The sequence below is a fragment of the Bubalus kerabau genome, chromosome 8 (assembly GCF_029407905.1).
Source record: "Bubalus kerabau isolate K-KA32 ecotype Philippines breed swamp buffalo chromosome 8, PCC_UOA_SB_1v2, whole genome shotgun sequence".
NCBI classification, from domain to species: Eukaryota; Metazoa; Chordata; class Mammalia; order Artiodactyla; family Bovidae; genus Bubalus; species Bubalus kerabau.
In genome coordinates this window covers 35913366-35940016 of record NC_073631.1, presented here as the reverse complement: position 1 = coordinate 35940016, position 26651 = coordinate 35913366, and the positions used below count along the sequence as shown (strand labels likewise).

At 42.0% G+C, this 26651-nt stretch overlaps 1 protein-coding gene across 1 annotated transcript in view; it reads right to left on the bottom strand.

Moving 5' to 3' along the window:
- The window catches only part of ABCB4 (ATP binding cassette subfamily B member 4), a 73050-nt gene that overhangs the window by 15754 nt on the left and 30645 nt on the right, over positions 1-26651 (bottom strand). The window contains exons 14-22 of the mRNA XM_055589638.1: positions 25185-25388; positions 24662-24832; positions 18779-18940; positions 15868-16029; positions 12056-12202; positions 9553-9657; positions 5758-5835; positions 4046-4129; positions 2604-2807 (exon numbers count right to left, since the gene is read on the bottom strand). Of these exons, the coding sequence (XP_055445613.1) occupies positions 2604-2807; positions 4046-4129; positions 5758-5835; positions 9553-9657; positions 12056-12202; positions 15868-16029; positions 18779-18940; positions 24662-24832; positions 25185-25388 (1317 nt within the window). The remainder of the gene's footprint in view (positions 1-2603; positions 2808-4045; positions 4130-5757; positions 5836-9552; positions 9658-12055; positions 12203-15867; positions 16030-18778; positions 18941-24661; positions 24833-25184; positions 25389-26651) is intronic.

Here is a 26651-nt window from a genome sequence, read left to right as displayed (position 1 = left end):
AAAATGAAATCTTAGGTTGGAGACTTTTATCTCAGTTCTCAGCTTCTGGAACCTGATGAAAGAAAGATATTCAATACTTCAAGCTGAAGAGCCTTTTATCTTTATTATAAATGAAACATCTAGCAGTAATCACAGCTGGAATAGAGAACGTGCTCAGTCATGTCTGACTCTGTGCAACCCCATGGACTGTAGCCCGCCTGGCTCCTCTGTCCATGGGATTTCCCAGACAACAATACTGGAGTGGGTTGCCATTTCCTCCTCCAGGGAATCTTTCCAATCCAGGGATCAAACCCATATCTCCTGCATCTCCCAAATTTCAGGTGGATTCTTTACTGCTGAACCACCTTGGAAGCCCCAGAATAGAGAATGCAGATTGGCTTTTATTCTGTGCCAGATATTACCTCACGTGACAACCCTGTGAGGTCCGTGTTCTTATTCCTGTTTGCACAGGTGAGGAGCCAAGGCACAGAGCAGAGAAGTGACTTGCCTAAGGCTCCAGAGTTCATGAGTAGGTGGGACAGGATTCCCTACCAGGCTATTTGATGCCAAGTCCCTGCTCTTAACCCATTATGCTCTTCTACTTTCCCTGCTTTGTAATTTACACAAGGAGAAACTAGTTGTTAGGATTTTCACTCAACTTCTCATTTTCTGGTCCCTGGATTAAGTGGTTCGAGGATTCATGCTGGTTCAGTAGGCCTTATCTCAGTCGGCAGGCAGGGCCTGAGTCAAGAGGGTGACTAAACAGCCTCCTTCCCCTCTTCCCAGTCCAGCAACCAGCACCCTCATTGCTAAGCCTTTTTTGGAAAATGAAAATGGGAAATTATCCCAAGTCCCCATGTTCCTGAACCATGACTAATCTGCACATAGGTCAATGAAAACTTTAAAAAAAAAAAAAAAAACCAGTGATGTGGCAGAAGAGCAGAAGGCCGGGGGGGGAGGGGGGGGGGCAGAAATTCCAAGACCTTTCTAACCCTCATTTTGGGTTAATCAGGAGTTGACAGAGTAAACCAAATTTAAATATGATTGAATTGCTGATAATTAACATTTACAATTTCTAACCTCTCATTAAAACAACAACAACAACAAAAAAACCCTTATTAGGTTAAAGTAGCTACTAAAAATATTTCAGACTGGTCAATGTGAGTTGTTCATCCTCTTATCCCTGAAACAACAGAGTAGTAGCTGAAAGGAACCTGGGACATTATCTGGTACAATTTCTCACATTATATAAGTGAAAACTGAAGGCCAGAGAAGTGGGGGATCTTCTCCAGTATGATATAATGAGCGGTTACAAGGCCAGGACGGATGATCAAGGGTGGCGTTTTGTTCGCCGAGCTGTTCCATTCTAACAGCCCTGCTCCTGCCAGAAAACTCTGGCAACTCTCAATGTCATTAGCCATTTTTAACAGAAGTAAGGCTCTATTAACTAGATTCAAGATGTTTTCTTCCATGTAACTGGTCTAAGAAAAAATGATCTTCATTCTACCTACTGACAATTTCCCTTCTGAAATGTGAAAAGCAGTAGGGTTCAGGAGAAAGGAGACAAACACTATGGGATGGTGTTTAGTGGTGACAAACGAAACAAGGAAATGACGCCATAAAGGAGGCACGGCCAGCAGCCAAGGGGGTCTTCCAGGACTCTGGATACCTGAGAGCTGCAGGCTGGGAATCATGCTGACTGCCCTTCTTCCCCATGAGCGAGACATGCTATCTGCCCCACCTCGAGTAACCATAACTGTATTAAGGCCTAGGCAGTATTGTCTGTGAAAAGGTTTTGCAAATGCTGTGCTATAGAAACTACATCACAGTCTTCACTATTTCTTCACCTCTTAATGTTTCAATGTAGCATACTGTTTACATAAGGGTAAAAAAATTCCTGGTTGTTGTCTACACTTACATTTAAATACATGTATGTGTAAATAAAATGTAGGTTTAGACACATTTAAACCCATATGAAGAGGCTATATAGTAAAGAACTTTGAAGTAGACCAGGACTTGAATCCCAGCCATGCCTTTAACTTGTTTCATTCTTGAGTTCCGCATTTGTAAAATTGGCAAAACATTAGTACTTGACTCATAGGATTCTTGTGAGGATGAGTTGGGACATATAAATACTTAGAACAATAACTGGCTCAAAGTAAGGTCCAAGTTTAAGCATGTGCCCAATTGCCATTACAAAGCTGAGCATTACTGCCCTCTGGTGGCTGCCTAGCTTAACTACAGAAATCACAACCAAGAACAGGACTGTCTACTTAAAACAATACACTTATATTTCTCTTCTTTAAGGACTCTTCATCTGTAAAACAGGGGTAACCTTTGTCCTAACAATGGCATCAGTGTACAAAGTAAAATGTAAAATGAACTCTGAAAACTCAGAAATTTTCTGAATATAGCACTTTCTATATGCTAAAAGTTTTACATTAATTATCCCATTTTCAAGTTCTAGGCATTGACACAGTAAGATATTTCATACTCAGTGTTGACCACTATTAGTTGTGGAGAGCACTAACATTATCAAAACATGCATGTCGTAACAAATCAATCAAATAAAACCCATGTCTTAACAACCATACTTATATCAGCTGAAGCCTTATTTGACCCACCTTTCCAGCAGTTTCCAGTTCCTTTTTATCTCTTTTGGCATTTCCAGCCAGCAATTTCATTTCCACAATTCCTGATACAGCAATAATTGGAACAACCGATAACAGCAAAAGGGTTAATTGCCAACCGTAGATGAATGCTATGATAATACCAGTTCCAAGGTTAGCTGTATTCTGTGCAATCAGAGCCAACCTGGTCCCAGTGGCCTGGATGAGCAAAAGAAGAGAGGGAGCTGTATTTTAAGTTTCAGACCTGTGAGCCATGAGACAGGGATTTATGCCTGTGCTAACATTTGCTCTCTTTCATTACAATAAACCCAAGATTGTTGTTATTGTTTAGTCGCTCAGTCGTGTCCAACTCTTGTGACCCCATGGACTGCAGCATGCCAGGCTTCCCTGTCGTTTACTATCTCCCAGAATTTGCACATACTCATGTCTATCGAGTCTATGCTGCCACGCAACCATCTTGTCCTCTATCACCCCCTTCTCCTCCTGTCCTTAATCTTATCCAGCATCTAATGAGTTGGCTCTTCACATCAGGTTCCCAAAGTAGTCTCATGCATCACTTGGGAGGCTCTGCAGGTTATTCTCCGTCTGTGCCTTTCAACTCTCACTCCTTTCCTGACCACATGGATTCAGCATCACAGAACCAAGTCATCACTGCTCTGCTTTGGGGAGAGGCTATGGGGCACATACACTTTTTCCTGAAGGCAATGTTTAAAGAGGAAATAAACCTTGGACACTCTGGTCATTTTAAAGCCTGTTTGCTTCACATGTATAAAAGTGAGGTTCATGAGCTCCAAGAGACCATCAGTTGCAAAGGGTACAGATCCTAAGAGACCATCTCCTGGAAAGCCTTCATAAAGATGAAGTACTGTTTCCACCAATCAGAAAATGAGGGATGTCATAGGGACATCATAGGTGACACCTTGCATTGTGCAGAAGCAATGAGTTTTGTGTAACAGGCCTCAGCTCCAAGGCTGGGGGCGAAAGCCAGGGAGAGGGCAGCACCCTCTTGAGCCAGTTATTGGTTCAGGGTTGGGTATGTAACCCAAATTAATCTAAATTAGATTTAAAGGAAGGGTGTTGGTTTGGTGGTTGAGGTCCAGGTATGCCTTCTCTTTCACTGGATGAAAAACAAGGAAGCTTATAGCTCCAGTTGCTCCCAGAAGCTACCTTGTGGCCACAAGGGAAGGAGCCTCAGGGAGAGGCCAATTCTGAGGACTGAAAGCTGCTCAGAGTCAGCAGACAGAGTCCTGGGTCCTTGTGGACACTTGCGAGCCAATGGATCCATCAGCCTTGAAGTCTAACCTTCCTCTTTGTTGTTCAGGCAAGTTTGAGTTTTCTGTTACTTGCAGCTGAGGCAGCTTAACAGTGGCAGCTATGCCATATGTTTATCCCAAACCAAGTTAAAGAAAACCAGTAGTAGAATGAGGTCTACATACCCCTTGGACTTGGGAGGCATCCATCGCAAGTCTTGTAGAAAGTGCACCGGTACTGTTTTTATGATCATCAAACCAGCTCATGTCCTAAGGCACACAATACACCTTTAAATGTATTCCAGATTTATTTAGTTCCAGATTAAAACAAGCAGAGAAAAATCGGATGAAACAGCTCAAACTCTCAATGCTGAGGAAGTACCCACTCTGAACTTGGGTGTTGGAGTTTAGGGGAGACCTCCCATGTGATGGGGAGCCTGGGTCCCTGCCCTGAGCACACACTGGGAGCCCACAGGACCCCTCCCAGCTGTGCCCGGAAAGCACAGCAGTGGGGGCGGGGCTTATCCAGATTGCAACCGAGCTCGCTACCAGCTTCACCTGAGACCGTGGTGCCTGCGGGTCCATCCACCCACTCCTCACAGCCTGTGCTCCCAACACCCGCTCCCTGACGGGGCCACTCCTCTCACAAAGGGTGGTGGAGCTGGGCTGGACATGGCTCTTTCTTGTAAATTCTAGGCATGAGATCATCAGCCCTGGTTTCTCACCATGCTTAGTTTTGTTTATTTGAAGCAAGGATTAAAGCGTCTGTCTTAGGGCCTCCCTGGTGGCTCAGTGGTAAAGAGTCTACCTTCCAATGCAGGAGACGAGTTTGATCCCTGGTCCAAGAAGATCCCACATGCCATGGGTCAACACGAAGCCTGCGCACCTCAACTATCGAGCCTGTGCTCTGGAGTCTGGGAGTCACAACTACGGAAGCCCGTGTGTGCCCCAGAGTCTGCGCACCGCAACATGAGAAGCCCATGCACCACAAGCAGAGAGCAGGCCCCTCTTGCAGCAACTAGAGAAAAGCCTGCACAGCAATGAAGACTCGGTGCCACCAAAAATAAATAAATAAATACATTTTAAAAATTTAAAGTCTTAGATGTGATTTTCATTATATGCCCCTCATCCACAGAATCTTTTAGTTTCATATAAAATAGTTTTCCCTACATAGAAACAGTTTAAAAGACACTGAAAAAAGTCTTGCACAAAATATGATACGAGCCCTGTGCCCTCCTGTGAACCGGAGTGTCATCAATTCCTGTCGACTACATGGATAGTATTCTGGCCCTCTCTTAAGCCTTCTCTATAAAATAGAGAATTCATGCTTGCACATCTTCCCACAAAGTCCTGCACTAAGCTGTCACCCTCCCGACAGGGCCGACAATGCATGTGATAGTCCCAAAGACCAGCACACCATCTGGTACATAGCGAGCGACGCTTGAGTGAACCAACAGGTGAATTAACATGGAAGAAGAGCTCAAACAAAACTCAATGGTCAACATTTGGTGACGCCCATAGTAAGTCATGTCAACTGTTGGGCAGAACCCTGCCAACCACTGTTGCCTTTGTTGAAAGGCATCCTGGAGTCTCAAGTGACTCCTCAGGGCCTGCACAGAATCCAGAAAACAGAGACAGATCCTTGAAGTGAGAGTATACACGTGGATAGAGGGAGTTGCAAAATAAGCCCCCAAAGTCAGGACATACTAGCCCCTATTTATTACATTAGCTAAGCCTATTCCCATGAAAACCCTAAGAGGTCTTTGGATACTGAAGGACTAGAGCAGCTAGCGGGGATCTGACCAGTTCCTGCACGAACACCCGGGGCACACGGCACAGAGGGCAGCACAGCGAGGCTCGAAAGGAAAGGAAGAAGCTGCTCCGGTGCACACACCTACCTGTCTCAGCATCGCTTTAAAAGCCATCAACCGAAGCCTCGTGGTGAGAATCTCACCAGCCTTCCCAAACGTGAAGCCCTGGTTAAGAAGAAAGCCTCTTGTCTCTCTTAATCATCACAAGCATTCTAACACAAGTATATGTATTCACATGGAATTCTATATTTACATATGACTCAACTATTCAAATAACAAAGTCTATGATCAGATACTAATTCAAAGTCCCAACTTCAAATTCATGTGCTGCTAGAGGTATGCTATTACAGCTGGAATAGATTAATAGCAAGGACCTACTACACAGCAAAGAGAACTATATTCAGTATCCTATGATAAACCATAATGAGAAAGAATATTTTAAAATGTTTTTATATGTATACCAGAAACATTTTGCTGTACAGCAGAAATTAACATTGTAAATCAACTCCACTTCCATAAAAAACGAAAATAAAAAATTCATATACTGGTAAATCATTGGTATGCAATAGAATCCTAAGACCAAAATCCTTAAATGTGTCTTAGAAATTGGCTTCTGACCCATTTTAAAGAGACTTCCTTTTCAAAATTCTCAGGGACAATATCTCAGTGAGAATCCGTTCAGTTCAGTTCAGTCGCTCAGTCATATCCGACTCTTTGCGACCCCATGAATCGCAGCACGCCAGGCCTCCCTGTCCATCACCAACTCCCGGAGTTCACTCAAACTCACGTCCATCGAGTCGGTGATGCCATCCAGCCATCTCATCCTCTGTCGTCCCCTTCTCCTCCTGCCCCCAATCCCTCCCAGCATCAAAGTCTTTTCCATCAGAGTCTTTTCCTCAACTCTTCGCATGAGGTGGCCAAAGTATTGGAGTTTCAGCTTTAGTCCTTCCAAAGAAATCCCAGGGCTGATCTCCTTCAGAATGGACTGGTTGGATCTCCTTGCAGTCCAAGGAACTCTCAAGAGTCTTCTCCAACACCACCCTTCAAAAGCATCAATTCTTCGGTGCTCAGCTTTCTTCACAGTCCAACTCTCACATCCATACATGACCACAGGAAAAACCATAGCCTTGACTAGATGGACCTTTGTTGGCAAAGTAATGTCTCTGCTTTTTAATATGCTGTCTAGGTTGGTCATACCTTTCCTTACAAGGAGTAAGTGTCTTTTAATTTCATGGCTGCAATCACCATCTGCAGTGATTTTGGAGACCAAAAAAATAAAGTCTGATACTGTTTCCGCTGTTTCCCCATCTATTTCCCATGAAGTGATGGGACCAGATGCCATGATCTTATTTTTCTGAATGCTGAGATTTAAGCCAACTTTTTCACTCTCCTCTTTCACTTTCATCAGAGGCTTTTTAGTTCCTCTTCACTTTCTGCCATAAGGGTAGGGTGGTGTCATCTGCATAATAATACCATCTTAATTACAACCTTTAGAGTGTTCCTAATGCTTGAAGCAAAACGGTCTTCAATGCAAGTAACAAAATTCTATGTTGGGATGCATTTTGGCTCCTGTAGTACAGAGCATATTGAAAAGCAGAGACATTACTTTGCCAACAAAGGTCCGTCTAGTCAAAGCTATGGTTTTTCCAGTAGTCATGTATGGATGTGAGAGTTGGACTATAAAGAAGGCTGAGTGCCAAAGAATTGATGCTTTCGACTTATGTTGCTGGAGAAGGCTCTTGAGAGTCCCGTGGACTGCAAGGAGATCCAACCAGTCAATCCTAAAGGAAATCATCCTTAATATTCATTGGAAGGACTGATGCTGAAGCTGAAGCTCCAATACTTTGGCCACCTGATGCAAAGAGCTGACTCATTGGAAAAGACTCTGATATTAGGAAAGATTGAGGGCAGGAGGAGAAGGGGGTGACAGAGGATGAGATGGTTGGATGGCATCACCGACTCAATGGACATGGGTTTGAGTAAACTCTGGGAGACAGTGAAGGACAGGGAGGCCTGACATGCTGCAGTCCATGGGGTTGCAAAGAGTCAGACATGAGAGCAGACACGAATGAGTGGCTGAAAAACAACAAAAATTGGTCCCCAAGCTTTTTGGCATCAGAGACCAGTTTCATGGAAGACAATTTTTTGACAGATGGGGTGGGGAGATGGTTTGGGGATGATTCAAGAGCATGACATTTATTGTGCACTTTATTCCTATTAGTATTACATCAGCTTCACCTCAGATCATCAAGCATTAGATCTTGGAGGCTGGGGATCCCAGGTGTAGACAGATGTCTCTAGTCCTGGCTCCAAGTGATTTTGCTGCTTCCCCGTCACAGCTCTGCCTGCTCTCAGATCAGCCAATGGTCAGTCTACTTGTCTTCTCCCAGCATCCTTGCCAGACACGTCCCTCTTTCTAATTATAGAGAGCAGCCCAGATGTCCACAGTTGGGCTTGCTTCTGGGGCCCTGGGATGGGTCTCCAGCCACGTTGAGTGTTGGTGCAGGCATGTGGGGTGCTCTTTGGGAGCACATATCACTAAGCCGAGAGGATGGGTGGTCAGTGCCTCTGGAGTCCAGGCCTAGAGTTCAATTTCCTAGAGTACCTTTGCTGGCAGATTGCTCAAGGGCTGGCCATCTGTCCACTGTTGGTGCAGCACGTGTTTGTAACTAGCTCCACTTCCTAACACACCGGGGCTTGTGGCTACATTGGACACTGAGTTGCCATCAGCAAGGCAATCGCTCCTCAACAAAAAGCTTGGCTTACTTTTACCACCGGCTCAACAATAGCAAAAGAGAAACACACTAGGCGTGACTAAGAAATATTTTGTGGACTTAATGGATTGTACTAGAAAGGCACTGAGTTAAAGAGACAAAAAGCCACCGGTAAAAGTCTAGGTAGACAAGTACAATCAGAGTTTACTAGTTCATTTTCGCCAGGTCTAAAATATCTAAATGCAATATAATGTGCATTCTTTCAAACAGTTCATCAATTAAGGAAGAAAAGATCAGAGAAGTTACTTGATATTATGTAAAAAGTAAGGTGGTTTAGACAGTAAAGAATCTGCCTGCAATGCGGGAGACCCAGATTCAATCCTAGGGTCGGGAAGATCCCCCGGAGTAGGGAATGACTATTCACTCCAGTATTCTTTCCTGGATGATCTCATGGACGTAGGAACTTGGTGGGCCACAGTCCATGGGGTTGCAAAGAGTCGGACACAACTGAGCAACTAACACTTTCGGTTTCAAAAAGAGAGTGCTGTTGTACTGATTTTTTTCAGTTTATGTCTTGTTGCATTTAAATGGGACTTATGTTGTCCTGTGAATTAAAGTCTCTTTTCTCCTTGGCAATGAATGTCTGCAGAGGGCCAACCTGTAACATGATGTAACTTAGCACCCAGGGAAGTCACAATGTCTACTACTTAGGACTCTGCCCTCTCAAAGAGCCTTGTGCCAACTGAGTCTAATTCATTTCAGTCTAAGATTTGGAAACTCCAAATCAAAGCTAAGGGTTTTTAAATTTTTTTTAACTTTTAAATTGGAGTATAATTGCTTTACAATGTTGTGTTAGTTTCTGCTGTACAACAGCATTAATCAGCTATAAGTATACATATAAGGATACACATATCCCCTCCCTCTTGAGCCTCCTTCCTACTCAACCCCTCTCCCACCCCTCTGGGTCATCACAGAGCACCGAGCTGAGCTTCCCGTGCTATACAGCAGCAAACATAAAGTTTGGATAACCTGTTTCTTTTATTGGACTTTGATTAATCAATAATGAATCTATATTAACATATAATTAATGAAAATCTAATAGATAATTAATCTATATTCTGTACTTGAATATAGACTGGATAAAGAAGATCAAATTACAGGTACCTACCTGAAGGAAGAATGTAAAAAAGGAAATAATTCCCAGGCCTAAGAAAAGCAATGAGAACATGTTGCATTTCTGCTGCTTCACTTCATCGTCTCCTGGTCCAAAAATCTACAAGAGAACATTTAAAATACCCACTTGGATTACTTGAACCTTGTATATTCCTCCCAGAAACAATGGCTTGAGCATCCCATTTTAAAAAGTAGATTTTGAATATGTGTTTTTTTTTTAACTGTGGTAAAATATATGTAACATCAAGTTAGGTAGATTTTAAGTGTACTACGCAGTGGTGTTAAGGATATTCAGAGTGTTGTGCCACCTTCGCCACCATCCATTTCCAGAAGTCTTCATCATCCATAATGAAATCCTGACCCATTCAACAGGGACTTCCACGACCCTGCCCCTAGTCATCAAGTCCCACCATTCTACTTCCTGTCTCCATGAATTTGAGGAACACAATAAGTGCCCTATATATGAATGAGCTCAGTTCCAAGAGCAGGTTCATAAGTCCAATTTTTTTTTTTTTTTTGTAAATCCAACAAAGTTAGCCTAGATACCCCAACAAATACGATCAGCTGCATAGAAACAAGTTTCTAATACTTATCGCAAATGCATACATAAAAAATGAACACAAAAAATAAAGGAAATATTTTTAATCTTATAGTACAGAACCCTGTAAAGCACAGTAGGGCAGCAGCTGGCATACAAGGCCTGGCATGTGAGTTTGCACCTTTGCAATTCACAGCCTGAAGGTTCGTATGTAGAGGACTCACTGGCGTGGTTACTGCCATGGCTGGAGCACTGCACGTGGACTGTGTGTGGCTGCACACCGACATGTTTACTCCTCCTCTTCTGCACCTGCTGCTCCCGCTGCCCGAACTCCTTCCGCCCTCACCTGCCTCCCCCCACCCCACAGGGCCTCGGCCCAAAGAGGTCTGTCCTGACCAAACTGCACGAAACCGCACCCCCACTGCAGGCCCCTCCACTGCCTGACTGTGCTTTTAAAATGCCTGCGATCCTGTGACATGTAATATACTTGTTTTGTGTGTGTGTGTGTTATGCGTCTGTCCCAATAGAAAGTAAACTGTTTGGGGGCAGGACTTGGTTTATTTTGTTTTCTACTCAATCTCCAAAAGCTCCATTTGACACCAAGGAGAGGCCCCCCCCCCCGCCCCCCTGCCATATAAATACAGCCCACACTGTTTTTGAATTGCAAGAGAGTCAGGGATTGCCTTATTCTGTACTGTAAAAACAGTTGGTGGGTTCTCCGTAATTCATTTATTTTTTAATTTGTGGTCTTAATTGTAGACCAAAGTTCCAATTCAGAAGCATAATAAATTCTTTATATGATGGGGAATAATTCAACTCTAACAAAAATTCTATCCAATAACATTAGAGATTAACTAAGGACATAAAATATAAATGTTGGATTTTATGGAGCCTTAGATATTTCTGATCACTTCTGATAAACATCCCTCAGGGAATTTAACAATTGGATTGTAGGAGTTTTCCTCCTGTGTCTCAGCCTCTCCAAGCCTTGTAAGGATTACTGAACAATGATGTAGTAGATAGTACTTTTCAATACTTACTTTGAGGTAGACACTCTTAAATGCTTTCTGTATATTAATCGTTACTTATCTCTCTTTTAAAAAATTTTTATTGGAGTATAGTTTTTATCATCTCTTAATCATCAGCCATTCGAGGAGGTAGGTTCATTTTACAGATGAACAACTGAGGTGCAGCAAGGTGGAGCATTTGCACAGCAACTGGGGGCTTCCCAGGTGGCGCTAATGGCAAAGAACCCACTTAAGATGCAGGAGACGTAAGAGACCTAAGTTCTATCCTTGGGTCAGGAAGGTGCCCTGGAGGAGGGCATGGCAACCTACTCCAGTATTCTTTCCTGGAGAATCCCATGGACAGAGAGGCCTGCTGGGCTCCAAGTGTTGCAAAGAGTCAGACATGACTGAAGCGACTTAGCACAGCAATTAAATGGTGAGGCCAGTCTGAGCCCAGAGCCTGGCCTCTTAAACCCTTGAGACGTGAACTCTTCCCCTATCCCCACCACCCAACCACCCTGTGAGGTGAGCATCTCCTCTCCACAAACAGGGTGGGGATCACAGCATGACACCAGTTCACCCGAACGAAGAGAGTGAACAGAATGCCTCCTTCAGGGATCTTTTGAGGGGGTTAGTCGCTAAGTCGTGTCCGACTCTTGCAACCCCATGAACTGTAGCCTGCCAGTCTCCTCTGTCCATGGGATTCTCCAGGCAAGATTATTGGAGTGGGTTGCCATTTCCTTCTTCAGGGATCTTACAGTTTCCAATTTCCCTGAAAGCATAACTGGCCAACGTTTTATTTTGCCTCATGGCTTTCCTCAACAGAGAATTAAAGCCTTTGGCTTAGGTTCATTGGAGGCTGCCTTACTGCAGAGTGGACCGGGTTGGCATTAGAACTGATTTCGTGGTTGAGTGATTTCACTCAGGCCATCCAGTGGTGTTTCCACACTCACCGCTATCATTTCTGAGAAGATGACCGAGAAGGCCGGCTGGAGCGCCCCATTGGCAACGGCGCACAGGGTTCCCACCACTAAGTAGGGCCACTCTGTCTTGTTCAGTTTCAGGATCTTCAGAAAAGACACCGGTAGCACAGATTCGTCCTAGAACACACACACATCAAGACGGACAGGCAGCAACATCACAGGCACCAGAGTGTGGACCCGGAGAGGGCCTGGCCTGCCCTCCAGGAACTTACAAGTTGGGCAAGGGGAATGACTAGGCCACAGCAGACCACGGGAGGGTCAGACAGGATGTGACAAGATGTCAACTTGTCCCTGGCAATCCTAAAGGAAATCAACCCTGAATATTCACTGGAAGGACTGAAGCTGAAGCTCCAATACTTTGACCACCTCATGAGAAAAGTCTACTCATTCGAAAAGACCCCAATGCTGGGAAAGATTGGAGGCAGGAGGAGAAGGGGACAACAGAGGATGAGATGGTTGGATGGCATCGCTGACTTAATAGACATGTGTTTGAGCAAAGTCCAGAAGATAGTGAGGGACAGGGGAGCCTAGCGTGCTGGAGTCCACGGGGTCACAAAGAGCTGGACATGACCGAGTGACTGAACGACAGCAAATGGACTGCACAGCCTGAGCTGGGGGAGTCCATCACCCGAGAAGCAGTCCTCACGGTGTGACCAGCCTCTCCCTATCCCAGCCTCAGCAATGAGCGGAAGCAGGATCTGGGCACCAGATGCCCTAAAATTCAAGTCATGATGTTGGGGTCACACAAGGTAAGACCCACAAATAGATGGGTTAAGCGTCCTCACCAGCACAAGGCACCGTGATTCATCTGAGGACCTGGGCCTGGTCTCCTCAGCCCAGAACCCTGTCATGTCCTAACTCACCAAACTAAAGTACCCATGCCCTTTTCTTTCACCACTACTAACGGTAGGGCAGACTGACTTTACTCTGCATTCCCTACAGACTTCTGCTTTATAGCTTGTTTTGTGACTTTCCCCCCATTTGTTTACACATCTCTGTGACTGTTTTGTTTTAAGATGTCTTGGCTTATGTGACCCCAACATTATGACTTGGTTTTCGCTATGGCTCAGATGGAAAAGACTCTGCCTGCAATGCAGGAGACCCAGGTTTGATCCCTGGATTAGGAAGATCCCCTGCAGAAGGAAATGGCACCCCACTCCAGTATTCTTGCTGGGAAATCCCATGGACAGAGGAGCCTGGTGGGTTATAGTCCGTGGGGGTCGCAAAGAGTTGGATACAACTGAGAGACTAACTGAATGACCAACACTTTATCTCCTTAGAAACAGCCCAATGCCTGGCACATACCAGCTTCTTTGGTCAAACATGAGGGATTTAAGTCACATAAAGGAGAATATTCTAGCGAATTCCCTGGCAGTCCAGTGGTTAAGACTCTGTCAGCACTTTCACTGCCAAGGGCCCCGTGTTCAATTCCTAGTCAGGGAACTAAGATTGCACAGGCTGTGTGGGCTGACCAAAAATAAAAATAAAAAGAATATTCTGAATATAGAGGTGGTTTCACAGTAACTTGATACCATAAGTGCCTATGGAAACCCATGGCCTTACAGTTGTTTAAATAGGTCACGTTTGTGTCTCTATAAAATAGAGAACACCTGTGGCGGATTCATTTTGATATTTGGCAAAACTAATACAATTATGTAAAGTTTAAAAATAAAATAAAATTGAAGAACAACAAAAAAAAATAGTTTCTATTCAGCCCTTTGCTTTCAAACCACCCCCTCCTCTGCATTTTAGGGGCTTTTTACCTCCCTAGGTAGCACTATCTTTTAGACCTGGCCTCCAGCCTGATAAAGGAGCTCAGGCTGCTTTTCACAAGCAAACAGTCCTTCTAATCAGATTTAATCTCCCCCTCTCCCTGGGCACACCGTTTATCCCTCTATGATGGCACCAAGGACAGCCGTATTGATTGTGGCATTTTCTGCCTACCCCTCTTTGCATTTCTCCAAGAGAAGTGCTCCTCTAAAATACCAGACTCTAAAGATGTAACAGTGTAACTATCCAGACAAATGAGAAAATGAGAAGCAAATTCTTCACAGCCAAAAAGGGAGAAACTCTTTATCTTACTTACAATAATATTGCACCACAATAATACAATGTTATTCTCTTTCCATAAATACACCAAGATTGAGACTGCTAAAAGAGCCCTTCTTATCTCTGCAGTGAATAACATCGTGGGCAGAGAAAAACAGACGCAATGAACTCTCAGGAGGATCAGTTTCTTCAGGCCAACACAAGAGTAAAATATACTCGGCTTTTATTAACTATTGTTTAGTTGCTAAGTCAAGTCTAACTCTTTTGTGACCCCCTGGACTGGATGTAGTCCACCAGGCTCCTCTGTCCATGGGACTATCCAGGTAAGAATACTGAAGTGGGTACATTTTCCCTTCTCCATGGGATCTTCCCAACCCAGGGATCGAACCCACATCTCCTGCATTGCAGGCAGATTCTTTACCAGCTGAACCACAAGGGAAGCACAAAAATACTGGAGTGGGTGCCCTACCCCTTCTCCAGGGGATCTTCCTGACCCAGGAATCGAGCCAGGGTCTCCTGCATTGGAGGCAGATTCTTTACCAACTGAGCTATCAGGGAATAACATCAAAGTGAAGTCTCTCAGTCGTATCTGACTCTTAGCGACCCCATGGACTGCAGCCTACCAGGCTTCTCCATCCATGGGATTTTCCAGGCAAGAGTACTGGAGTGGGGTGCCATTGCCTTCTCCAAATAACATCAAAATATACTCCTAAATTGTTTCTTAAAATCATAAAATATCTTTTCTTGGAATGTGTTCCCTTCCTATTATAAAAGCTTCTGTTAACTTGAATTAATATCATCCCAGTTACTTCTCTTGAGGTCCTTTGCCTTTTGTACTGTAAACATGTGATTTGTGTAAAAATTTGTATTATAAAGTGTAAGATGTTGATCTAAAAAAAAAATCCCAAGGTTTCAGGTGAGAAATATTAAAGAATGTACACTTTGGCTATTTCTGGTTATTCTGTCCTTTTTCCTAGTAAGAATTCCAGTTTTACTCAGAGTAGCAATGCATATAGCAAAAAGGTTCAGTTTTCTACTCTCCCTTGTAGCTAAGTATGGACATGTGATTAAGTTATGGCCAATGACATAGTTGTTTTTTTTTTTTAAGTACTGTATGAGATGTCTGGGAAATCTTTGTTTTTTCTTGCTGCTTGGAAGATAGATGTGATGGCTGGAGTTTCCAGAGTCATTTTAGATTGCTGAGAATGAAAGCTACATGCCATGATAACGAGAATAAGTATGAAACGAGCCTGAGTCCATGGTAACCATGGTGGAGTTACCATTGTAACCCTGGGTTTCTCACCTGTAAGTCTTTTTTTTTTTTTTTTTTTAATGTGAAAGAAAAATAAAACCTTTTTTTTCTTAAATTGATATTACTCGGGGTTTCCTATCATAGACAATCAAAAGTAATCCTACATAATAGATTATGCAAATATTAGGGCCTCTTACTTTAGATGAGCCCTGTATTACTCTGGATCTCAAAAATGAATATCTCATTTTAATTTTAAGCATCTAAGCACAAAGGCTATGTTTTGGGCTCCCTTTACATTGGAAATCCATTGTTAATTGGAATTGATTTCAATTTTTGACAAGTACAATTAATATTGGATATTTCCTTCTTTTAAGAAGAGTATGGCTCATGGTGGGAATCTTCTGTGGCTACAATGTACTTGCAAGCCTACAGACTTCACCAACAAAACTAAACAAAGAAAGCTAATTGAAAAACAACTTACAAGTTCACTGGTTTCCACATAAAAGCCGTTCTGATACTGTCGGGAACTCCTCAGGCTTTTATGAAGAGAACGCCTAACTATGGGATGAGTCAAACCCATGGCAGGCTTTTCATCAGCGAGTGCAACTTTAAATTCTTCTGACTGGGCCTGGCTTCCTGAAATCTAGAAGAAGAACAAAATGTTGAGTTGTGTGTCCAGATGGATGTAACCTTCAGTTTAGGACAAGTAACTATTATTTGTCAGGCGTCTATTTTGTGTTAGATGCTTAAAAAAAAATGATTTAACAGCTTTATTGAGACAAAATTCACATACCTTTTAAAGTACTTTTTCTAGTATATTCAGGTGGTGCTCATCACTACAAATAAAACTAGTGGAAGTGATGGAATTCCAGTTGATCTATTTCAAATTCTAAAAGATAATGCTGTGAAAGTGCTGCACTCAATATGTCAGGAAATTTGGAAAACTCAGCAGTGGCCACTGGACTGGAAAAGGTCAGTTTTCTTTCCAATCCCAAAGAAAGGCAATGCCAAAGAATGTTCAAACTACCGCACAACTGCACTCATCTCACACGCTAGCAGAGTAATGCTCAAAATTCTCCAACCCAGGCTTCAACAATATGTGAACAGTGAACTTCCAGATGTTCAAGCTGGTTTTAGAAAAGGCAGAGGAACCAGAGATCAAATTGCCAACATCAGTTGGATCATTGAAAAAGCAAGAGAGTTTCAGAAAAACATCTACTTCGGCTTTATTGACTATTGCTAAGCCTTTGACTGTGTGGATCACAACAAACTCTGGAAAATTCTGAAAGAGATGGGAGTACCAGACCACCTGAACTGCCTCCTGAGAAACCAGTATGCAGGTCAGGAAGCAACAATTACAACTGAACATAGGACAACAGACTAGTTCCAAATAGGAAAAGGAGTATATCAAGGCTGTCTATTGTCACCCTGCTTATTTAACATATATACAGAGTACATCATGAGAAACGCTGGGCTGGAAGAAGCACAAGCTGGAATCAAGATTGCTGGGAGAAATATCAATAACCTCAGATATGCAGATGATACCACCCTTATGGCAGAAAGTGAAGAGGAACTCAAAAGCCTCTTGAGGAAAGTGAAAGAGAGTGAAAAAGTTGGCTTACAGCTCAACATTCAGAAAACTAAGAGCATGGCATCCAGTCCCATCACTTCATGGGAAATAGATGGGGAAACAGTGGAACCAGTGGCTGACTTTAATTTTTGGGCTCCAAAATCATTGCAGATGGTGATTGAAGCCATGAAATTAAAAGACTCTTCCTCCTTGGAAGAAAAGTTATGACCGACCTAGATGGCATATTAAAAAGCAGAGACATTACTTTGTCAACAAAGGTCCGTCTAGTCAATGCTATGGTTTTTCCAGTGGTCATGTATGGATGTGAAAGTTAGACTATAAAGAAAGCTGAGTGCCAAAGAATTCATGCTTTTGAACTGTGGTGTTGGAGAAGACTCTTGAGAGTCCCTTGGACAGCAAGGAGATACAACCATTCTATCCTAAAGGAAATAAGTCCTGAGTGATCACTGGAAGGACTGATGCTAAAGCTGAAACTCCAATACTTTAGCCACCTGATGTGAAGAGCTGACTCATTTGAAAAGACCCTGATGCTGGGGAAGATTGAAAGTGGGAGGTGAAGGGGACGACAGAGGATGAGATGGTTGGATGGCATTACTGACTCAATGCACATGAGTTTGAATAAGTTCCGGGAGTAGGTGATAGACAGGGAGGTCTGGTGTGCTGCAGTCCATGGAGTTGCGAAGAGTCGGACACTACTGAGCAACTGAACTGAACTAAATGGGTGCTTATTTCTTAACCTTGCAGCAGCCTCACATGGTAGGTTTTGTATTTCTAATGTGGAAACTGAGACTCAGAGGAGTTAATTACTTGTCAGAAAACAAAACAAATTTTTTACTTTTTTGGAACCCACCCTAACCCCCCTCCCCACCAAGTGCTCCCAAAGGGCAATATTTAGAACAAAGAATTACTAGAAACAAGCCACATAGTCAACTTTAGAGAAATGATTGAGCAGTTTATTACACATTAATGTAATTACTGCTGAGGACATATAAAATGATAGTATTTGGAGTGTGTGTATTTGAAATGTGAAGAAAAATAACAAAAATATGTACATATTATAGTTATCAAAGCAAATGTATAAACTTTTACAAATAGAAGAATTGTGTTTACAGGATAAATATTTTTTGGTTATTTATTTTGAAAAATTGCTCGTGACTAATTTCAATAATAAGGCAAATCAAGAATTATCAATAGAACCTGCTCTAGGAAACAGAGTGAATAGTTGTTATTGTTGTTGTTGTTTTAAAGGAAAACCAAACTCAGGAATTCCCTGGAGGCCCAGAGGTTAAGACTTGGCACTTTCACTCCTGTGGGCCCAGGGTTTGATCCCCAGTCAGGGAACTAGGATCTCGCAAGCCAAAAACAAAAAACAAAACACTGAACTATTCACTTCCAAGAGCCATGAGTCTTGCTGTTGGCTTCATTAGGATGATCTGGGAAGTATTTTAAGGTCTCATAGGACCTCTCCCAACTATCTGGCATCAGTCTCTTACCCCAGCCACCACTCTGAACATCCCTAATCTACTGGGGGAAGGACCCCTTAGTTTGAACAGGCAATTAGGAATCACTGTCCTAAACGACAAGTTCAAAATGTTTTTGGTGTTTTCTTTTATTTCACCCCTCCCCACCTCTCTCTTTCAAGATTCTTTCAACGACTCTGAATTAAAGTCTCAGATGTATGCGTGGCATCTTTCTGATACTTCTGATTTCTCAGTACAGCATTAGCTATATGATATTTTAATAAAGAAAGAATATTATATTAAGGAAAAAACACCAGAAAAACTTGCCAAGAAGCAGGTACCTGCGTGCTCACAAGCCTGAAGTACACCCCTTCCTTCTTCATTAGTTCTCTGTGGCTTCCTTGCTCCACAATGACTCCGTCGTCACACCCGGCGATGACATCCGCATTGCGGACTGTAGACAGTCGGTGAGCTACCACTATGGTAGTCCGGCCTTCCCTGGCCTAGAGGCGAAAAGGGCAGGCGTGAAGGGAGCAGGCTCACACCGCCCTTACACTGTTGACAACACACAGTGAGGCAGGCAGATGGGGGTGTCTGTGGCTGATGGAGAGCAGCTCACCATCCCTGGGTGATCAGGGCACAAAGGTATCTCTCACATGTGAATGGACACGAGGGGACTTAAGTTCTGGACCAGACAGGAGGCCAATCCCCCAGGATGAAGATGGAGAACTCCGGAGCTTCTCTAATGTTTTCATACCATCGTGAGGAGCCCTGCTTCTGAGTTATATGATATGCTAAAGACTTTAGCAGAAGCATGTTCAGAAGTTGTTGCCACATAAGGCCTTCTCCAGAGCACTTCTGTAGGATTTCTTCTGAACTGCCTGCAATTCTGTAATTAGTGTGATTGTAATTCTGATGGACTACGTGCAGGTACCTTAGGCGAAAACATATCCTGAGGTCTGGATGGTTTAAATTATGGTTCAAAGACCATCTCAATCACAAACTCTGGAGTGGGGCCAGTAACTGTGATTTTTAACAAATACTTTGGGTGGTTTTTATGGATACTGAAATCTATAAATCACCCCCTAAGTAGTTCAGTGAGCTCACATGTCATTAGCTTGATGGGTTAATGAATGGGCTGGAAAATGTCCATCAAATTATTCACGTTACGTCATTAACAATAGTTATTCTTTTTAATATTCATTACCCTATTAGACTAACAACTTCTTAAGACCACTACCTACCTACTCTGAGGCAATAAAACCACATTGTTAGCATGGTATTTAGGGCGTGGCCCAAATCACCTAAGCAGTTAAAAACATAAAAATGCAAGGCTAGATTCATAATAGCCAAAAAGTGAGAACAATCCAAATGTTCAGTTGATCAAAAGATAAACAAAAGGTGGTATATCCATACAATGGAATAGCACTGGGCCAGGAAAAGAAATGAGATTCTGATATGTGTTTCAATATGTATGGACCTTAAAAATATGATGCTAAGTTAAAGAAGTCAGTTAAAACAGACCATGCCTTGTATGATTCTATTTATAGGAAATGTCCAGAATGGGAAAATCCAGAGAGAGAGAGAAAGATTAGCGGTTGCCAAGCTCAAGGGTGAGAGTAGAATAGAGAGTGAATACTATGGGGTACAAGGGTTTGGGTTTTTTTTTTTTTTTTTGGAATGATGAAAATATTTTGCAGTGAGATCATGCAAATGGTTGTAAAATCTTGTGAATATATTAATACTAAAAACCAATGAACTGTGCATTTAAAAAGGGTGAACTTCATGGTATATGAATCTTTTTAAAAGATTCATCAATCTTTTTAAAAAGAGCATTCACAAAAATTCTGAAAAAGGTAATAAGTATCTGGGTAGTATCTCCACTAGATACTAAAACATAAAAAGCTACAGCAATTAAAACAATAAAATCCAGGGGAAGCTATCACATAAACAGAAAATTTGATAAACAGAACCATACAGAGAGTCCAGAATAGACATACATTTTAAAGAATTAGTGTGTGATAAATATGCATTGTCTATCAGTTGAGAAAAAGTAGACTATGTGATTAATGGTACTGAGTCAATTGTGTAGCCACCTGGAAAAAAAATAATGTGGTCTTTCTTCTTCAGGCCTTATACTAATAACCAGATTAATCAATTATGTTTCAAAAAATATAAAACAGCCTAGTAGCTCAGATGGTAAAGAATCTGCCCACAATGGGGGAAACCCAGGTTTGATCCCTGGGTTAGGAAGATGCCCTGGAGAAGGAAATGGCAACCCACTCCAGTATTCTTGCCTGGAAAATCCCATGGACAGAGGAGCCTGGCGGGTTACCATTGATGGGGTTGCAGAAGTACGAAGTATGAAGTATGAAGTGAAGTCACTCAGTCGTGTCCGACTCATTGCGACCCCATGGACTGTAGCCTACCAGGCTCCTCCGTCAATGGGATTTTCCAGGCAAGAGTACTGGAGTGGGGTGCCATTGCCTTCTCCAGGGGATCTTCCCGACCCAGGGATCGAACCTGGGTCTCCTGCATTGTAGGCAGACACTTTACCATCTGAGCTACCAGGGGTTGCAGAGTCAGACACAACTGAGTGACTAACACGCGTGCACACACACTAACACACATGAAAGCATAAAAAGACAGAGACTAGAGCATAAGTCTACTGGACAACATTTAAGACTGTTCTTTGATTTTTAGCAATTGGGCCCCAAAGAAACCTTCATAAATCTTTACTGATATACTAATAAGGAAGTTGCACAGCTTTGTCCATGTATGATAAGGTATACAGGAACTAATTTGATCAATCTAATTATATTCATGATACTAATAGTGATGAGTAACTGCTAACACTGGCTGGGTTTATCATTATGATAACAATAGGTTAATGCTATGTCAACTTAAAAAATAAAAACAAGGAATTGGGAGTCAGACTCGTGAGTAAATGACTGGTGTGCAGGAGAAATAAAGTATGTATTTGTGAATTTCAAAGTTAGCCAAAGTTGACCAAAGAATTTTGGCTAGAGTAGAGGAGATTTGACACAAAAGGGTATTTTCAAACACCCCCATGATGACAAGACACTGGCAAACAAATATCCTGGGTTCAAGGAGAACAACTATTAAATTTGAAACTTCTAATTTTGGATGTGCAGGTGGGCTTCCCTGGTGACTCTGACAGTGAAGAATCCTATTGTAACGTGGGAAACCTGGGTTCGATCCCTGGGTTGGGAAGATCCCCTGGAGGAGAGCTTGACAACCCCCTCCAGTATTCCTGCCTGGAGAATCCCACAGACAGAGGGGCTTGGCGGGCTGCAGTGCCTGGGGTCACAGAGAGCTGGACACGACTGTGTGATTAAGCTCACAGCACAGGAATGAAAGGTAGGCCAAACAGAGGAAGCACTCATCTATTAGGCTTCTTGACTTCTGAGGGGGAAAAAAGCACAAATAGAAACTTTCAGGGATCATTTCATTAAATCACTATTTTCATTCTTTTCCTGCCCCTCCAGTATGGAAACACTGTAAGTAGAAGAGGGACATAGGTACAAAACTTTGTGATTATTGACTTTCTTTAAAAAATAAAAATATCAAGTCTGCTTTTCTAGTCTTCTTTAAGATTTTATACTGAAAAAACTATTATGTATTTTGAAGAACAGTTGCTATCTATTGAGCCAAAAGTGGATATGGTCATTAATTATTTTTTTCTAAAGTAGAACTGCATTATTCAATGAGCTAGGCCATGGTAATCAATTCAGTAAAAATGTATTCAGGCTTTACTATGTGCAGGCACTGGAGTGGGTGTTATAGAGTAAACATGAGCCTTTTGTTAGTTCTGCCTCTTAGGGGAGAGAGAGACAGAAAGCATGTAAATAAATAGCTAAGTACAAGAGCATGGTGCCAGACAAGAGACAGTGATGAAAGGGGCTACAGAAGGAAACTGTTCTGCTTCCAGGCTAGGTAATCAGAGAGGAAAACAGTAACAGTGTTACCTCCTTATGCTCCTCAAGGACAGAGCATTACAAAACCCAACTTTCATTGTTAAGACAGTTGGTTTTTAACCAGATGGACCAGCCAACTGACTGACCAGTATCACTGGGGAGAATGCAATAATGAAGGACTTCCCTCTTCAAGACATAGTTTATTGTCTGAAAAACGTATCAGTTATCTTGCAATGTATGGAGTCAATTCGGTAGATTATAAACCATCTGTAGCAACTATGGTAGATAAAAAATGGCCACAAACACTTTGCAGCTATTCCCTTCAGAGATGGACTGTGTTTTTCCGCCTCCTCAAATTTGGGCAGGCCAGATGACTAGTTTTAAGCAAAAGCTGTGAAGGAATGAATGCTTGTTCAATGTCCGAAACATAGACTTCAAGAGGCCTTATAGCTTCTGTGTCTGCCAACACAAATTGCTAAAATTCAAAGAAGTAATGTATCCAAATATGAATTAAAACTTGCAAGGATACAACTTTTGCTGACAGAATTCACATCATGAAAAAACTTGTTAGTAATTCTGTTTGTTTAGCACAGCAAGGGCTACTATCCTGAATGTGCACATCCTAGAAAGTTTTAGGACCTGTGTCCTAGGGCTAACTAGGACTTTGTTCCCATAAATATCTCTTATCGTACATAACTTTATGCTAAAAAAAATCTATTCTGACACATTTTAAATCAATTATTTAATGAATGCATGTATTTGTTTTTATGATTTCCTGATTTAAGTCACTTCTAATTAACCAACCAAATATAAGTCCCCTATGTATTATATTTTGGTTCCTTGAGACTTAATATACATGAAAGCAGTGTAATTCAGTACAAAAATTAATGAGGAATAATTTATGAGAGAATACCTTATTCTCTCATAATTCTCTCTTATAATTCTCTGAGAGAATATCATATTTTCTCATTAATTATTAAATTACATTATATAAAATAAGCCAAAATGTTAATATGATAAACCACGAAGCCTGAATTAACTACAGTTTATAGCACACAAGGCAGTTGTGTTTACTTAGGATTCAAGTATACATTTTCCTGAGAAAATAAGGTTCATACAGCTCATCTGTATAATTTCAAGAGGACATATATATATATATCTGATATATAATATATATACACACACATATATATGTACGACTGAATCATTTTGCTGTACACCTGAAACTAATGCCACATTGTAAACCAACTATATTTCAATAAAAACTGAAAAATAAAGTAGGTCAATTCAGAAAAACAAAATTTCAAGAGGAATTTGGATAGACTGTTAAGTAACTTGCCCATTTTATTACTAAACTTTCTGAAGTCAAAAATGTTTATGATATTTATGTGTTTGAAATCTATTTACATAGTGTCATCTGACTCCAGTTTTTATACTATGTTGTTATGACAGATGACATCAGCACTAACCTTGAAAGTGTCCCAAGATAAGGTTCATCCTGTGAAGCTTCAGCTTAGTAAAGACGATAGTGAGAGATTTAGAAACACTGAGCCAGGCCCATGAGTTCAGCGGCCTTGAAATATATTCCTTATTTATATGCTTAAAGAAACACAAAAATTGAACTTTATTTCCAGAGAATCACTCATTCACTTTTATGAACAGATAAAGATGATGTACTGCTACAAAATAAGGCAAGTATTTTGAACTGCTTTTCAGATGGACCACTGGGTAAGTAATCAGAATTTTCTTTGTACGTTTTACCGTAAGAACTTTTGATCAAAGTCCTAACCTATATGTAAAAAAACAAACAAAACCCCCAAAGCTAAGCGGTTCTTGCACAGGCCTGGACCAGGGGATAACTGCACCTTGGTCCAACAAAGCAAGCCAGCAAGTGGGCTGCCCACCTCTCTCTGCAATGTGCCCTGAAAGAAAGTCCCATGGCACTGACCTGTACACACTGCTGTATTTAACATGGATAACCAACCCACTGTACAGCACAGGGAACTCTGCTCAGTGTTATGTGGCAGCCTGGATGGGAGGTGAGTTTGGGGGAGGATGGATGCATGGATACCTAAATGCTGAGTCGCTCTGCTGTGCACCTGAACCTATCACAACATTGTTAACCAACTGCACTCCACATGAAGTAACACGTTAAAAAAAAAACCCCACAGGAGAGCTGCATCTGCTCTCATGTCCATGTTTTTCAGCCTAGGCTCGCAAAGCACTGGTAAGAATTTCAATACAGTTTCAGTTGGCCGGTCCTTCAGGCGTTGAGGACCCACTGACCTTATCCAGGGCCGCCTGAACCTCGGCTTCACTCTCCGTGTCCAGCGCTGAGGTGGCCTCGTCCAGCAGGAGGATCTTGGGGTTGCGAACCAGGGCCCGGGCGATGGCGATTCTCTGCTTCTGTCCACCGCTCAGCTGGACCCCTCTCTCTCCAACCAGGGTGTCAAATTTCTACAACAGAAAGCGTGGTAGAGCTCTTGAAATATTTCAAATAGAAAAAGCTATGGAGTCTAGGAATTCATGGAAGACAACAGGGCGCTTCATTTTGACTAGCGTAATGAGTCACAAGTCATAATAAATCATTTCACATTCTAAAAAACTACTAACACAAACTCTGTATAAAATTTCCTATGAGTCATTGTACCAAGCTACACTCCTTGACCCTCCAAATGGATAATTCAAGGGACTTACCTAGCAAAGTTGGACAACCTGGAACTTCAAACATTATTAGCTTAAGCTTTGAAGAAAGAACTCGGTGGCATGAAGTGAAGTTTGAGGGCACTTAAATTAACAGAGGCTTTACCTGTGGTAACCGCATGATAAACTCATAGGCATTGGCTTCCTTCACAGCTTGCTTTATTTCATCCATGGTGACATTTCCACGGCCGTAACGGATATTTTCAGCAATGGTGGTAGCAAAGAGCACCGGCTCCTGACTCACCACTCCAATTATTTCCCTCAGATACTTTACATTAAATGTCCTAATGTCCTGCCCATCGATGATAATCTGAAGAAACAAGATACTTCCATTAAATATTTTAAACCATTTGACGTTGAAAGCATTTGTTACCAAAAAAGCCTTAGCTAATATGTGATTCAAGTTGTACAGCAGAAACCAAGACACCATTGTAAAGGAATTATCCACCAATTAAAAAAAAAATAACAATAAATGCAATGGATCCGTACAAACTGAGTGAGCTATTTATTATTTTACCACATGACATGTGAATAAAATGGTGCTAATAAAAGTTTTTCTTTTCCTTTTTTTGGCCATGCCACTTGGCTTGCGGGATCCTGGTTCTCAAGCAAGGAATCAAATCCAGGCCCACTGCAAAGTGCTGAGTGCTAACCACTGGACGGCCAGGGAATTCCTGCTAATAAAGTTTCTTCATTAGCACTCACATAATATTAAAAGTCAGCAGCAGTAATTTATATCTTTATTCTTTTAAAAGACACTTTAATGGGATTATCAGCTATTTCTGCTTGCTGTGTTTACAAAGATCTTATATTTTGAATGCTTTATTCTTTTATTTAAATTATTACCATTCAATTTATACATTGGAATCTATTAGTTTAATTGGGGTGTTTTCAACATTGGTACGGAGAAGGCAATGGCACCCCACTCCAGTACTCTTGCCTGGAAAATCCCATAGATGGAGGAGCCTGGTAGGCTGCAGTCCATGGGGTCACTAAGAGTTGGGCACAACTGAACGACTTCACTTTCACTTGTACTTTCATGCATTGGAGAAGCAACTTAGCAGCAGCAGCAGCAACACTGGTAAAACCATCTTTTAAATAATCTTTATCAGAACTATACATATTGTTTTTAGAATATAGCACAATAAAATCTGTTTGCTGACAATGCAAAAAAAAAAAAACCTTAGCTAATGTTTAACTTATTTCAGTGGTTAGACGGAGAAGGCAATGGCACCCCACTCCAGTACTCTTGCCTGGAAAATCCCATGGATGGAGGAGCCTGGTGGGCTGCAGTCCATGGGGTCGCTAAGAGTTGGACACAACTGAGCGACTTCACTTTCACTTTTCACTTTCCTGCATTGGAGAAGGAAATGGCAACCCACTCCAGTGTTCTTGCCTGGAGAATCCCAGGGACGGGGGAGCCTGGTGGGCTACCATCTGTGGGGTCACGCAGAGTCGGACACGACTGAAGTGATTTAGCAGCAGCAGCAGCAGCAGTGGTTAGAAATGGGAATTGGAAATAAAGAGCAATGTACAAGGCTAAAAATAAAGTCTTTTCTTTTTTTTTTATTTT